At 30.9% G+C, this 16,263-nt stretch overlaps 1 protein-coding gene and 1 long non-coding RNA gene across 6 annotated transcripts in view; one reads left to right on the forward strand and one right to left on the reverse strand.

Moving 5' to 3' along the window:
* Positions 1 to 9,351, forward strand: part of LOC129302248 (endoribonuclease Dicer homolog 2-like) — a 30,573-nt gene extending 21,222 nt beyond the window's left edge. Inside the window, exons 1-8 of one of the 3 annotated variants that reach the window (XM_054940986.1) lie at positions 3,159 to 3,278; positions 3,669 to 4,051; positions 4,150 to 4,253; positions 4,682 to 4,863; positions 5,788 to 5,997; positions 6,520 to 6,930; positions 7,578 to 7,856; positions 8,779 to 9,351. In XM_054940986.1, the coding sequence (XP_054796961.1) occupies positions 3,195 to 3,278; positions 3,669 to 4,051; positions 4,150 to 4,253; positions 4,682 to 4,863; positions 5,788 to 5,997; positions 6,520 to 6,930; positions 7,578 to 7,856; positions 8,779 to 9,126 (2,001 nt within the window). In that variant the 5' untranslated portion in view covers positions 3,159 to 3,194 and the 3' untranslated portion in view covers positions 9,127 to 9,351. Of the gene's footprint in view, positions 1 to 3,158; positions 3,279 to 3,668; positions 4,052 to 4,149; positions 4,254 to 4,681; positions 4,864 to 5,787; positions 5,998 to 6,519; positions 6,931 to 7,577; positions 7,857 to 8,778 lie in introns of those variants that run through there. The other 2 variants (XM_054940983.1, XM_054940984.1) reach the window with 2 other exon arrangements.
* On the reverse strand, positions 1,256 to 11,162 carry LOC129302250 (uncharacterized). Of its 3 annotated transcripts, XR_008591227.1 has the most exons (4): positions 10,874 to 11,162; positions 8,867 to 8,933; positions 2,609 to 4,820; positions 1,256 to 1,477 (listed from the first exon to the last, which is right to left on the reverse strand). It is a non-coding gene; the product is annotated as an uncharacterized LOC129302250 (long non-coding RNA). The 3 variants fall into 3 exon arrangements; XR_008591228.1 differs by lacking the exon at positions 1,256 to 1,477 and having other exon boundaries at positions 2,227 to 4,820; positions 10,892 to 11,162; XR_008591226.1 differs by lacking the exon at positions 1,256 to 1,477 and having other exon boundaries at positions 2,227 to 4,820.
* Between the last annotated feature and the right edge of the window lie 5,101 nt (positions 11,163 to 16,263).

Genomic DNA, 16,263 nt, shown 5'->3' on the forward strand with positions numbered 1-16,263 from the left:
AATTTTTTCAATAAAATTCATTAAATATATTTTACAATTTTTCAAAAGATATATATACATTCTTAAAAATACTCTTCATTTAATATAAACTTATTTATAAAATATTAAATAAAAAGAGAGAGAAATATAATAAAGAAAGAACGGTAATATTAGAGCAAATATAATTAATAAAAGAGCAAGGCCATGAAAAATATATTAACCAAAAATTATGAGAGAAGTTTTCAAAAATTTTAAAATGTAGCCTATTTACAATTAACTGGTGTGTGATTTTTTTTTTATGCTCAAAACAAATAAAACTTGCATAACAGAATAGCAAATTTTTCATAACTAAATGATTATAATCGTGGCCCATTTACAATCTTATATCATTTCAATATTCAAACACTTTTGAATACTTCATCATCAGCTTAGTGGGCATCATATATTTCAAATTTGAGAATGAGAATAAGATTTTAAATTTTAAGAAAATAGAAAATTTTTATCATTTCCATTTAACTTAAATATTAATCTGACCACATTGCAAATGCTAGGCTGTTATCTTTGTTTAAATTTATTAAATAGGTTATATGTGCAAAAGCCTCTTAATAAAATCATATTTTTTATTAAATCATTTTACATTTTAAATCATCGTATCACTTTCAAAAATATCTTATAAATTAAAATGGAGGAAGAGTCATTATCGGGGTAAGGCTTACTCCCTTTATTGAAAAATATAAGGCATTTTTAACCCAAATTCTCCTCCATTAAAGTAATTAATTGTTTTCAAATTATTATCATCTTTTCATATTTACCTTAATTTAATAAAATATTTACTTTAAAATAAATATAAAGTAATTTATTTATTATACGTACTTTTTAAAAAATATAATAATTATACTTTAAAATATTAAAAATACTTCATATTTTTTAACATTTAACTCTCTTATTTCTCTCATAGATGAGGCCAGTAAAAAGCTAGAGAAAGAAACAAAAAAAGACGACAAAGTCTAATTCATATGGGGATTAACCCCATTTTTGTCAAGCAAAATGAGGCTATCACAACCATGTGGCTATAGTCTTGAGCCATTCTAGCCAAGAAATCAGCACAAGAGTTTGCATCTCGAGAAATATGCAGGATCTTGTAGTCTCTGTGGCCACATATGATCTCTTAAACTTTTGAAATAGCATCAACAAAAGGGTGATGAACATATAATTTTTTAAAAAATATTTAAAGATGTATTCTTAGGTTTATTATTTTTATTTATTTATTTATTTATTTTGTGAACACAACGGGGCAAAAGCCCAAACTGAATAAACAAAAATGGTACTCGAGGGCTAGAATAGCCTAAACTATACATTGGTTTGAATGAACATAATTGGATGAAGTACATGTAGCAGCTGGACGCCGTCGGTCTGAATGAAGCACATGCGACACTTTCATCCATTCGTCCCCCGAGTTCACGTGTAATACTTCTAATGTAACTGTTCTTTGATGTTCCTGTGAGCAAGAGCTCTATCAATCATTTTAAAATTTATCTACTCAGTCTTATATAATTTATATTCAATTAAATCATCAATAATGAATTTTAATATACTAATAAAATTAATAATTAAAATTATAGAGACTGAAAATATTAAAATTATAGTGACCTAAGCAATCAACATCACCTAATATTGTTGAAAGTAAATTAAAGGTGTTTAAAGTTATACCATTTCAATCAACCCGTACCTATCCCAATCACATTAGGATTGGTTTGTCCCGGCCTAAAAAAATTGGGACAAGACATTTGCAAGGCAAGACAAAAAAAAGCTCAAGATACCCTTCAAGATGTCCCATCCAGTCTCAATATTATATAAATATATTTCTTTCATTATATATGTTAATTGTTATGTTACTTTTATTGCTAATTTGTTTATATTTTTTTGTTTATTTAATTTTGTAATGCCCTGTGATACTCGGTCTAACCAAACAAGTTGTGAGATATTTTTTCATAATTATTGATATTCAATTAATAAATTAAAAGCACAATTCCAAATTGCTACCATTCAAGTACTCTAATAAGTTTATTTTTCGAGCCTATGCTTGAGCCTGATTGTTGTTACTTATGATAGTTTGAGTTTACAATATGCTCTAACCATATAGTTTGCATATGCACAAGGGCTCTTATATTAGGGTGTCTCGAGTCCTTATTTCTATTTGTTTATGCATTAAAACTCAATTAATTAATCATATATATAGAAGTATGATGCTTGGTGCATATTGGTTAAGTATTACTAATCATTTAAAAATACAAGGGTAACTAAAGAAAGTAAGAATGGTTACCACGACGTTCCAATCTTGTTCTGACTTCTATAAAGACAGGATGGCTTTTGAAATGGGTCAAAAAATGCAATAAAATTTGAATCCCAAACAAACCATCTAGTAAACACACCTAGCTGAAACTACAAAGACTGACAAACTGGGGGAAAAAAAAAATACAAAAGCTAAAAGTAAAACTCAATAAAATTATAAGAACTGATAATTGTATTTTCTCATATTATTTCCCAATAGAATGTTAACCATTTTTCTTGGGTTAACAGAAATTTAAACATTTTAAAGTTAACTTGAATAACAAGGAGCAAAGCTGACCACTTTCCTTGAGGTTGGCACGTTGCATCGTTCGCTTTCCTTCTTTCCGAAAGCGACAGGGCCAATATAATGATTCTTTTCATTGCCTCTCTCACTTGCGGAGTCTCCTTCTGTTGAAAGTTAACTTGCTCATGAAGGAGACACTGACCTGTTGCAGTATTATTTATACTTTCCTCTCTCATTACTTTTTGCCTCGCGCTTTTCGTCACCGATTTGAAATTGCAGACTGAGAGAATAAGGCTTGGAGCTTTCACAGGCAATCTTGGCACTGATATCATCATGGACAACAATGTGGCACTGAAATTAGGTAATTTCGTGCCTGTTATTTATTTTTCTTATTACCTTTCATGTTTTTTTTTTCTTTTTGACCATTTATGATCCGATTCTTACAGTAAACGAATCCTATAATGAAGAGCAACCTCATTACATCCCACCTGAATTGGTCAACAGGTTTTCACACATTGATGGCAATGCAGTGTATCACTGCTATTTAGTAGACTTGAAACAAGACTTTATCAATGATATTTCTCCTAGTGATGTTATCCTTGCTACAAGGTGTGAGCTTGACCCAGAAGTTATTGGGTTAATGGAATTTAAAATGTGTATTGACCGAGGGAGCCTAACAGTAAAGTTTAATTACATCGGAACAAAAAATCTTGGCCTAAATGAGGTATGCCACTTTGTTCTCCTTATGGGTAGTACTTCCTCTAGATCACAATTTAAAACATCTTCTAGACCTTACTTGATTCAAAATATAGAACATTAAATAACTTTTATATTTGTTTTTCAAACAATACCTCTATTTTATTTTACTCTTTCTGAAAAAATCAAGCATTGAAATTTTAATTGCTATTATCAATGTTCTTATATAATGTATTTAATGAAGGTATAAATAAAAAGATGTGAATATTTTTAATAATTTAAAAGTTCTAACATTGTTTGTAAACCATATATTAGTTAACTATAACTTATATTATAATTCAGAGGACGTATAGCATAATAGCAGGTGCTACAAAGTTTAATGAAGTTACTATGTTTTTGTTCTGTTGTCCCTTTTCAGGTTCTTTTGTGCAGAAGATTCCAGGTCGCTGTGTTTGGGATTCTTTCTGGCTATGATATGGCTAAGTTGACAGACATTTTAAATGAACTCTGTTTGGAAGATGATCTTGAGGTTGATTATCTTCTTCTTCCATTCACTACCACACATCAAAGACCTTTCACCATTGACTGGCCTTCATCTCAAGAAGGTTGCAACAATCATATTGCAAATGCATACACTCAAGATGGCCTTGTTTGTTCCTGTGAACTTGAAAATTCATTGGTCTATACTCCTCATAATGGTCATTTTTATATCATTACTGGTATAATGGAATTGGATGGGAACTCTCGGCTAAGACAAAGGAATGGCGAAGCAATTACATACAAAAGATACTATGAAGAAAAGTGAGATAATATTTGTTGCTGAGGTCTTGTTTTTAAGTTTATATTTTCCATTGGGTTTTTTACTCTGACATGTTCTCATCCATTGTCCTACATTTCAGGTATGGAATTCAATTATGTTTTGAAAACCAGCAGCTATATAATGGAAGGCATATATTTCAAGTGCAAAATTACCTACTCAAAAACAGACAAGTGAAGAAAAGAGGTTTGAATTTTGATACTAGTATTTGAACTTGTACTGGTACCTTCCATTTGGAATGGGAAGAAAATAAGAAGGAAAGAAAACTATAGGAGAATAGTAGAAGAAAAAGACATTTTTCCATTCCTAGCATAAAGTTTTCCCCCTCTCTCTAGGGAGAAATGAGGGGAAACAAGGGTATGAAATGTCTTTTTCCTCTAGTTTTCTCCCCTAATCTTCTCTCTTATCTGTTCTCTTCCCATTCCAAACAAATATGTAAAGTTTCTTGTGCAGGATGATTTCTGGAAAGAACATACAATTTTTTTTGCCCATGAAACAAGTGCAAAGGCTATATTCAGTTGTTCCTATAAGTTTCATCTTTCTAACTTTTCCTTGAGCCATTTTTAGTATCATGTTTCTCTGTGTGCTGCTGATTATATACTATTTTTCTTCAGAATCAACCAGGGCTTCAGTTGAACTGCCTCCTGAACTGTGCTCTATTGTTATGTCACCCATATCAGCCAGTACAATATATTCATTATCATTCATTCCACCAATAATACATCGTCTTGAGTCATTGCTTGTGGCTTCCAACTTGAAAAAGATGTGTATGCAAAATGATATTCCAACAGACAAGGCAAGCCAGTATTCTTTTGCTGTGAAAATTTACCATCAGGATATAATTATAGTAGTTATATTTCCATGTCTTGCCAAGGATTGAAAATTTCATGTCTTTCTACTGAGGCTCATTAACTACCCATATGATGAAGGAAAGGAATATATGTTTTTCTAGATTAATCAGTTATAGAGAAGTATTTTTCATTTTTTGGACCAAATAGATAAAGAGTTTTAATGGAAAAAGCAGGACACTAGATAATCAAAGCAAAAGAATTGCTCTAGCCTCCTTTTTCCGATATCTTCTCAATGAATACACAATGAAGAGATTAATCAGCAGGAAAATGGTAGTTAAGTCCAGGAAAAAATATTAACGACAGTTAAATTCCTAATAAAATTTTATGAAAATAAGTGATAAATATCAATTTAAATAATTGCAAATTCATGAGTTCTAATTGCCAAAAAAATATTTAATTTCTAAATATAACTCTTAGTTTGTAACTGAAATTCCTGTTTGTAATTGTCTAAATCAATATTTGCAACTCATTTTTTAAAAAATTTTATCAAAAACTTAACTATCATTAAGTTCATCTTTCAGGACTTTACTATAATTCTCCCTTAATCAGAGTACCAAACAATAATGTGAAACTTTTGTCATGATGCGAACTTACTATAATAGCATCTTTTGGCTTAACTATGTTGGGTCTCCTAAATATGGGTGTCTAATCATTTGCTTAAACATGCTTGATGGATTATTCTGTTTGCCATCTCATTTTTTAAGAAGGTTTGACTCTGTCATCATGTCCACTGCAAACTTCTCCATCTCTTACTCATGCTTTCATTATATCTTAACGATAGAATTTTATTTTATTTTCTACATTTGTTGTGTTTGTTCCAGTGTTTTTGGTGATACCTATACTAATGGCATTTGCTTTGTTCGTTGTAGATCTTGGAAGCAATTACTACAAAGGAATGTCAAGAATCATTTGACTATGACTTGCTAGAGACTCTTGGAGATTCTTTCCTTAAATATATTACTTGTCAGCATCTTTATCAAACTTATCCATTTGATCCTGAAGGTCCCCTTACTGAGAAGAAGAACAAGATGATATCTAATGCCTCTCTTAGTAGGCTAGGGTGCAACTCTAAACTTCCGGTATTCTTTCTTTCTCACCTTAATCACATAAAACACCCATACTGGATCGGAGTATAGAGCCATTAACCCAAAAACTCACGAAGAGAATAGACTTTCTACAAGGCACAATAGATGTACTGTGAGAGAGAAGAAAGAGAAGAGAAAAGAGTGAATCGAGAAGAGATATTCAACTTTGGCATGTGCTTTCTCTCCAGCCAGCCTCCTCTATCTGTAGTGTGGATGGCTGACATAAATTAAGAAATCGTGTCATAGTAAATCCTATCTCATTGTGAGAGGATGATTACAATTTATGATATATCCCATAACTTGAAAATTAAGCTTCTCTAAATGCTGTCAATAATTACTTGATTTTTCTCAAAACTAATTTAACGGAAATAAAATTATATTAAATACTAATTAATATAATATGATATCTGACTTAACAAAGAAAAATAAAAATCCACTTATGTGTTGTGCTGCATTCTGAAATGGCTCCTTCTTTCTCTCCCTAACTTTCTTTCCTTTTTTTTTTTTTTTTGTCAGGGCTTCATACGAAGCAGACCTTTTGATCCAAAGAAATGGATTATACCAGGAGATAGGTCTAGAAATGTTACTTTGAAAGAGGAATTGGTCTCTGATATGACAAAAATGTATGTTGGTGGGAACAGAAAAATGAAATATGAAATAATTGCTGACGTTGTTGAAGCCTTGATTGGGGCTTTCCTCAGCACAGGTGGAGAGAAAGCTGCTTTGAAGTTTATGGATTGGATTGGAATAAAAGTGGAATTTGAAATAACGCCTAATAAGAGGCTTTTAAACATAGATCCAGAGAGACTTGTCAATGTCAGATTTCTGGAATCCTTGTTAAACTACTCATTCAATGACCGTTCCCTCTTGGTGGAAGCTCTCACCCATAGCTCTTACATACAGCCAGAAATTCCAACATGTTATCAGGTACTTTAAAAAAAATGGTTGGGTTATATGCATGCTTTCTTAACTGATTTTCATGTTGGCATCTTTTCAGCAAAACCATAAACAGTATTTGGACTCTAACCATAATACAGAGTTACAGACACTTGAGATGAGACAGACTTGGAGTTAGGTCTGGGACTATTGGCATGCAAGTCATGATTTTCCACCTAATAGTTATTCCTTTGATACTGTTTATAACTTATTTTTAATTACCTTACCAAAACCAACAAGAGGTGGTTACATTATTAATGTCGTCTAAAAAATAAGGAAATTTTTCAATTTATCCTTATTAAATGCATCATCTTTAAAAATAGTTTTTCTCTCCCATAACTTTTTACTCCACTCGTCAAAAATTGTGAAAGGGTAAAATTTGAAGAAAGTAATTGATGATCCACATTTTTATATAAAGTGACTTGTAAAAATGACCATGAATTCCTTTTAGAAGGTAACTTATACATAGGATCCGAGGAAGTATCTATGATAAGCTAAATCTTCAAGGTCATCCCATTAGAAGCAGCTTGTCATTTGGAAGTTTTGATGTAACCCATGAGTAGTTTTTTTTTTTTTTTTATATATTACTTTCATAATAATTGAACACTGTATATGTATAAAATGCTTTGTCCCTGCAGCGACTAGAATTTCTTGGGGATTCTGTGTTGGATTTTCTCATCACTGAGCATCTCTACAATAAATATCCTGGCCTGTCTCCAGGGTTGTTGACTGACATGAGGTCTGCTTCCGTAAATAATGATTGTTATCCTCAGTTTGCCATTAAGGCTGGGTTACACAAACACATAATCCATTCCTCTCAAGAATTAGAGAAGAATATTGTTAAAGCGATAAATAAGTTTGAAGAGTCATCTACTAAACCAACTTTTGGATGGGATGCAGAGACATATTTTCCTAAGGTTAGCACTTACTATTCATCTTATTGGTCTTCAAATAATAATTTAGTTGAGTCTATGATTATTCATATTACTGTTACAGTGGGGTTTTAGTGCTTACATTCAAATATCATTTTGGTAAATTTGCTCACCATTAGAGTATATGATCTTACTTTTTCATCCTCTATTCACATGAAAATGTAGAGGGTGCATTCAACTAGACTAGAGAGTGACCTAAGAATCTCATAATTAGTCATGAAATCTAAGGGCTTGTTTGATTGAGTTCCCTTTTTTTTTTTTTTTAAACGTTCTTTTATTTTCATACTACTTTGATTGAGGAGTGGGAAGAAAACAGGGAGGATAGAAAACTTAGAGAAAAATTTCTAAAAATAGTAAAAAAAAAAAATTACTATTTTTAAGAGTTTTCTTCCTTTCCCTCCTCGCTATTTTTCTCCCCATCCAACCAAGGGTTAGAGTTCAAAAATTAGCCGTGGTGGTCGCTGCTAGTTGTTAATAATGATATTTTATGATAGTGATTAACTATAGCTAACGATAGTTTCCAATAGTCAAATATAGTACATTTGAAAATAAAAAATAAAACAAAAATAGCTCTAAAATGGTTTCATTTTTTATTTTTTAAAACAAAAAATAAGAATAGTTTTAGAAACATTTAAATACAAAACACTTGCCCAAACCCAAACAATTTTTTGTATTTTTTTCCCTTTAAAAACATAAAAATAGTTTTTGAAAACAAAATCAAACAGACCCTAATATTCCACTCCCCCCCCCCTATTTTTCTCTAAATACATGCTCTGCCTTCATTCTATGAATGTAAAGTTTCTATAGTTGGATAACCAGATAGCACATAGTACCTCCATGGGAGGGTGTGTGAATAATCTAAAATGCCCTAATTTTGAGTTCAATATTAAATATTATTCATTAACAGGTACTTGCAGACATTATAGAGTCTCTAGCTGGAGCAATTATGGTTGATTCAGGGTTCAACAAAGACATTGTGTTCAAAAGCATCATACCTTTATTGGAACCTTTGGTAACACCTGAAACTGTACCGATTCAACCTGTTCGTGAATTGCATGAACTCTGCCAAAAACAATATTATAAATATAAGAAGCCATTGGTTTCCAGAAGCAATGACTTGACTTGTGTCACAGTTAGGGTTCTAGCTAATGGGAAAATTTATGAGAAAACCTCTAAAGCTCCCAATGGGGACATGGCTGAAAAACTAGCTTGCAAGGAACTTATGACTTACTTGAAGAAAATCAATAATGTATGAAGACACAAGGAAGTGGATACACGTAATATGTATTCTACTAATATTGCATCATTTGAAGAGATCTGGCAAGGAAAGTCTTGTGATCATATAGGCTTCTAATATTTGGTAGATTTTTATGTACTCTTGTTTGTGATATGGTGTGATATCCATTTCCCTTAATCTGCTATTTAGCTCTTCACTCGGTGCCTTTCTTTCTTGTAATATTGTTACTTTTTAGATTTCACTTCTGAGGATCTGAGCTTTGTACTGTATTCTCATCAAGATTTTTTTTTTTTTTACCTGGCTTTTTTCTACCCATGTAGACAAATATGATTGGAATTTTGAACCACAAAAAATAGAAAGAGCATTGTATGACACATAATTGATTGTAATAAAAAAATTAGAAGAAATTTTAAATTTAAGAAGTACACGGTCAAGGATGGTTATAACATGCTTCAAAGGGAATTAGAGACTTGGGGTTGCTTGAGAATACATGATGAAATATAAAGGCATGGTCATTGATGAAATAGAACACGAGGGGGTGAAATTGAATGGAATACTCCATTGTTTAGGAATTTTATTAGAAGAATAAATATTTTAGTTAATTATTATTTTAGAATAATTATACAATTAAAATATTTGAATAAGATATAATTATATTTTTCAGTTTTTCAATTTTAGGTTGAGAGTGAAAGAGTGAGAAATGGTGAAAATGAATAATATTATGAATTAAAGGGCAAAAACACTCGAAACTTTTTCACAGGAAATGCCTACCTCAGAACTTTTAAAAAAGAGTACACTTTCACCCTACTATCAATGTTTGGCAGTTAGTTAATGGTTTAGTTGACTTAATTTCCACGTGGCTGATTTTTAAAAATAAAAAACAAAAGAAGCAAGATATGGATTCCAGCTAATTGACAGGTCATGGGTGGAAAAGTGGTAGTGGTTAATGTTCACCACTGACTCCGACGATGAATTTTCATCGCCTTACCTTCGCCGAAGTTTCCTCCATCGAAGAAGAAGAAGTTCATCCGATCCTTATTATAAAATATCTTCAATCATTGTGCGCATCTTTAAAAAAAAAAAATAATATCATAAAAAAAATGAGATATACTCTCACTTTTAAGTTTTACCATTCACTCAAAATAATAGGAGAGCGTAACTTGCAGACGCTGATGATCAATATTGCAGTGTCCCAATTCAGAAGCTAAAAGAAGATAGCTGATGGTAAAAAAAAAAAAAAAAACAAGAAGATAGCTGATGGTAACCCTTAAAAAAATTGGGGACACCTTGAAATTGGGAGCGTTGGGAGGAACGGAAGAAGATAACGAATCAGAAAAATCTAAGCACACAAGAGAAGCCATCCTTCTCTAGTTAAATACTCCCAAAAACAATCTAAGCAACAAAGTTCCCTCCAAAACCTTGAGCAACAACCCAAGGCGCACAAATCTCGTACCTCCTTACACAAACCCAAGGAATCAAACAAATGAAAGGACCAATAATTGGAATTTATGTATGCTATGGTAGGTATAAAATCATACCGAAAGCATCGAAACAATTTTGAGGGCAACATCGTCAGGTAGCGTGTTTTGGATAACTTCCAATAACATTTGTTTTTCTCCCATACGATACTATATCCCGAAAAATACAAGAAGGAACACAGCCGTTCCGTCCAAGATAAACAGTAAAATTTTACCCAGACAGCCGCTCTAAATGCGGCAGTTCATTTGGAAGCTACAAAATAAAAATCAGTTTCCGTAAATCGAACCTGAAGGAGTAATCGAACCTTAACAGCAACGCAAGAGAAGCAGATGGCAGCGTGAACCATTATCTGAACGGCGAGTGTGATCAGAACCGTGCTCTGCTCTCAACTTCAGAGCTTCAAATCGGTATGGAGCAACTAACGAGGTGCCGTACCCTGCTCTGAGGAGAAAGGAGGGGCCGATTTGATTATGGGTAAGGATGAGGAATGAGATAAATCAGAATCGGTGAAGACGAAGCAGAGGTGGAGGTGGAGGGAGAGACCACCGACGAGCAGGTGTTTAAAAAAAAGAAATTGCCACATGGCAACAGGTGAAAATCAAACTCAAATTAACAGCTAATATTGATATCAGGACAAACTTGTAATCTTCTTAAAAGTTCTGGGATTATATTATTAAAAAAAATTAAAATATCTGGCATTCCTCACAAAAAAATTTGAGATATTTTTACTCTTTAATTCTAATACTATCTATATTATACCATTTCATAGTAGGTTTAGAATAACTTGAAAAGTCACTTTAAATCATCCCGCAACCTTTTAAAAAATATTTCAAAATAATTGTATAAAACTTTTAATCATCTTACTTCATCTCATTTTATCTAAAAACTTTCCAAACAATCCAAGACTGGCCAAGGGGTATTTAGGCGGTGTTGGACTATGTTCCAGCCTTAGATAAATTAAATCATATAAGTAAAAGCCCAAACCCAATAGCACTTAATTAAAGTTGGGTAAATCATTTTATTTAAATTTAAATAACTCTGAATTATTGGTTGCAAGAAGTTTAATGAAATAGTTATGATTTTATTTTCAAATTTATGTAATTAATATACATAGTGAAATATGAGAATCCAGCTCTATTTTTGGAATGAATGTTGAGACTCTTCTTCTACTTCTCTTTCTCCCACTCTCTTAAATTATATCATGTATTTGCTGTGAAATTTGTAACCTAGATTCATCATGGTAATCCAGAATTCTCTTGTGGTAGAAGAGAAGCTCTAATATCTTTGAGGTATGTTTTCAGGACTCTAAAATTCTACTGGTGAGCTATATTATGGAAAATTAAGAACACAACCAAGAATTAAAGCAATAAAAAAATATCTCAATTATCATAATTTTTCCAAACTTATTCATTTCATGTGTTTTTTAGACTTAAGTTTTGTTTGGTATGATAAAAGATTTTTTAATGGAATTGAAATTAAAATTAAAATAGAATTGAATTATAAAAGTATGTTTGGTATGGAAATAAAATTCTAATACAATGTTATTAAAATATTAAAAGACTAAAGAACCCTTCTCATTAAATAAAAAGAAACCTCAATCCCAAGCGTGTCGAAAAAAACCAATAGCCATCATCGCATTCTCGGAACAAGAAACCACAATGCATTGGAATAACAATATAAACAATGAACAAGAGATCAAAACGAACCAAAAATCACTGGAATTTGTAAAGCAAGAACTAGAACGGATTTTGCGACCATCAAAATATATGATTTCGACAGGCTTTAAGAAGCTCTAAGAAAAACCATTGCAAGATTAAATCGTGAAAAATATGCATTGGACTTATGAGTTAGCAATTAATGGGCAAGAAGTTGTTATTGATGGGTTTTAAGAGGCATGGGCCCAATTGAAAGAAAATAGGGTATATAATTGCGGAGCAAGAATGAATTATTGAGTGGAAAATCATCTAAAGTTGATATTCATGAAATTTTCCTTTTTTATATATATTTTTCTCATTTTATTATTTTTGAATGAAATATAAAATCTCCCCTATCTCTCTTAAAAATGAAAACTTTATGAAATTCACATATTCTTAACTTTAAAGGACATATTCTTATCCATTTACTTCTCTAATAGTTACTCTTCCCTACCCTTTACATTTTTGCTTATTTTCTATGAACTTCTTATTATCACTAAATTTATGACGATCAATTCCATATATAAAATATCAATAAGTTACTTATGACTATTTCTAAACTAATAATGACAAGTTCAACAATAGCTTTATAACCTAGTAACATGTAAGCTCTCCTATAAGTAGGCATCATGGGTTGGATTCCTCTTATAATCTCATACCATTAGTATCTATCCTTCTGATTCAAAAAAATAATAAACAAGTTTATTGACATTAAGATAACATGAGTAAGAGAAACAAAAATATTAAAGAAGAAAAGAGTAACCATTAGAGAACAAGATGATTTTCCACACAATAATTCACCACCCCCACACCTCCTTTATTAAAAAAAAAAATTTACAAATAGACTATCATATAAACTCTATTTTAGTTTTCAAGACACTATTAAATGCTAAATATGAGCCCTATTTTCTTCCAATTGAGCCCATTAATTGGTAACTCATAAGCCCAATCCATATTATTCTTGAGCCATGATAGATTACTCTTACAAAACCGGTAACAAGGAAACATCAACAGGGTATTTGGATGACTTAATAGTTCTATGGAGGAAAGACATTCCTGATTTTAGAATTTGATATTAAATTGAAAAAATAACAATCAAGAATCTCTGTATAAAATTTATATTACTCAAGAATCAATTATTGTCAAAACTCGAATGGATACTTCATTTGAATTAATCTTTTATCAACAAGTATCCATTCGAGTTTCAACAATAACTCATTCTAAATTAACAATAGTCAATTCGAGCTTATTTATCAATAAGTATCTATTTGAGTTTTGATAATAATTGATCATTAATTGTTATAAATTTCATACAAAGGTCCTTAATTGCTATTTTTCCTATTCAATTTAAAGGCACAAAAAGGAGCAAATCCATTAACAGTAATAAATCCAAAGCATGAGCAGGATGATTTCAACTTCAACTCAAGTGTCGGGTAAAGACCTTCAATTTGTTGTTTTCACAACTGTGCATCAAAATGCCTTGCAATTATCTATTGTGTTTATTTTTATTACCTAAACATGGGCTGAGATAGTAAGATGTTTATTTCTAAAAAGAGAGTGACTTCATGTGAGCTAATATTCGTGATAATAGTTGTTTTAATTTAAAAAAATGAAAAAAAAATTCTTTTATTTTTTAATTAAATCTTGATTATGATATTTTTGCCAACCTTAAGTATGATGTTATTGGTATTTAAATTTGAAATAATAAAAAAATTTAAAAAAATAACATGTCCTTTTTAATTGGTATTGGCATCAAAATATGGATATCAACCATTTTCGTTCTTCTCAGGTAAGATAAAATAATTGGAAAAATTAAGTAAAAGTCTTGGATAAGAAAGTTTATTGTCTCATGAAAGTCAATAATTAGTAATGGATGGATTTTAATGGATTTGGGTGTAATTCGAAGAAAACATATGTAAAATTAGAATAGTCTTTTGACCATGTTGATTATCACTTCTTGATTGGTTTTACCAATGTTCTGAAAACCAAGCTAAATTGGTGACCAAGCTAAGCAAAAGCTTGCTCTTCTTTTAAAAATCGTTTTTGAGCTTGAGTCAAATTAGACAAAAAAATTAACTTTTGATAACATCATAATGAAAATGATGATTCCATTTGTTTATATTCCACTTGCCAGTTGTATAACAAAATTCACTTACTTTAGCATGAAAAACAACATTTACATTGTAGGTGTAAATCACAAGTGGTTAAGGGAGAGTGGACCATTTGTCATGCCAAAGGATATTTGGTCTCATTTTTTCAAGCCAACATATGTTATGAATTTATTCTAGATTTTACAAATACTACTCCAAGATAACCTAGATTTATACATAATAGGAATAGTGGCTTGTTGCATTTATATTTCTCATGCAAGACAAGAATCTAAAGACTACTAGGTTTCATGACGAGGCCCTAGCAAAGTTTCATAATGTAGGCAATATTCTAAATTCAACATTTATTAAAGCCAAGTCTTTTAGAGTTTTTCTCTTTGGTGATATATTTCTAAGATAGAAGGTGAGGCTTTTGCTTCCATTGAACAAGTTTTAGAAGAAGTTTTGAGAGCTTTTTTCCAAATCATCAGAACATTATCAAGCAAAAGCATAGTTTATATGATATAATTGGAAAAGGTAGAAAGAACATATTTTTATAAGAACACATTTTCCTACTATGTTTAGATAATGATCGTTCTATGTAAATATGAGTTTGTTTTCTCCAACATAAGCAGAAAGGTTAGCTTGAAAGGTTTTTGATGCAAATAAGAATGCTAACATGTTTGCCAAGATTTTTTAATAAGAGGTATTCAAAATTTTTCATAAATATGCATGAACCTATTTATATTAACATTCTTTTAGAAGAAGAGTTTAGATTTTGTTGTGTTTATTTTTATGCCTTAGAGCCATGCAATTGAGACGAATATTATTGTATGATTTTTGCTTGATTTAGACATGCATTTGCAAAAAGTAACATATCATCAACAAAAAATATGGGAGAAATAGTAGTGTCATTAGATGGTAGACTAATATATTTTCAATCTTCCCTATCTATGTCACTGAGAATGCAATGACCAAAATGTTCAATACATGAAACAAAAAAAAAAAAAAAAAAAAGTGAGAGAGGATTTCCTTATCTAATACTATGTGAAAGGGCGACTTCTTAGGAAGGGTCTTTGTTCCAAAAAACTTTCACGTAGGTAATTGAGATGGTTGCCATGATGATTTTTCTAAAATGGTTATGATTCCAATTATTTAAAAAAAATTGTTAATAAAATCCCATAAAGACTTATTAAAAGCCTTTTTAAGATCCATTTTAAAGGTTATGTAATCTTATCTCTCTTTTTTGTTTTTTAATCAGTGAATGATCTTTTAAACAATAATAATATTATTATTGTTTTGCCTCTATATATGAAACTATATTGATTGTTAGTTGTCATGTTAGAAAGGTCTTTTAACATTCATTTTGATGAGATAAATAAATTCAATCACAAGTGACCTTTGCTTCATAGGATCAACTCAAGAACAATAAATGTGTTTATTGCAACTAAATTAAAAATCATTTTATAAAACACTCCCAAGAAATTCATTAACTCATTAACTCTAAAATTTCAAAAAGTCTTCAACTTTACCTTATTAAATATAGGGTTAAAGGGAAAAAATATTATAAAAACTTTTTCCTAGAGACATTTGCTATCTTTATATTTTTTTTTTAGAGTAATATCACTGCAAAACTTTTAAAAAGAATACAATTTTACCCCACCATTAATATTGACTAACATTTGACTGTTCGACTTAGACCTTTACTTTTAACCAAGTGCTTACTGTTCTTTTACTCCCTTAGCTGTCATTCTAGTCTCTCTCTCTCTCTTCATTCCATAGCTCTTCATCTCCCCAAGCCAACCTCTCTTCTTCTCCGACTTCCCTTTCCCTCTCTCACTTCAACATCTTTTGTAATTAAACTCTATCTTGATAATTAAATATCTACCATGTTA

The sequence above is a fragment of the Prosopis cineraria genome, unplaced genomic scaffold (assembly GCF_029017545.1).
Source record: "Prosopis cineraria cultivar Desert tree isolate PC_DT_omini unplaced genomic scaffold, ASM2901754v1 PC2, whole genome shotgun sequence".
NCBI lineage: Eukaryota > Viridiplantae > Streptophyta > Magnoliopsida > Fabales > Fabaceae > Prosopis > Prosopis cineraria.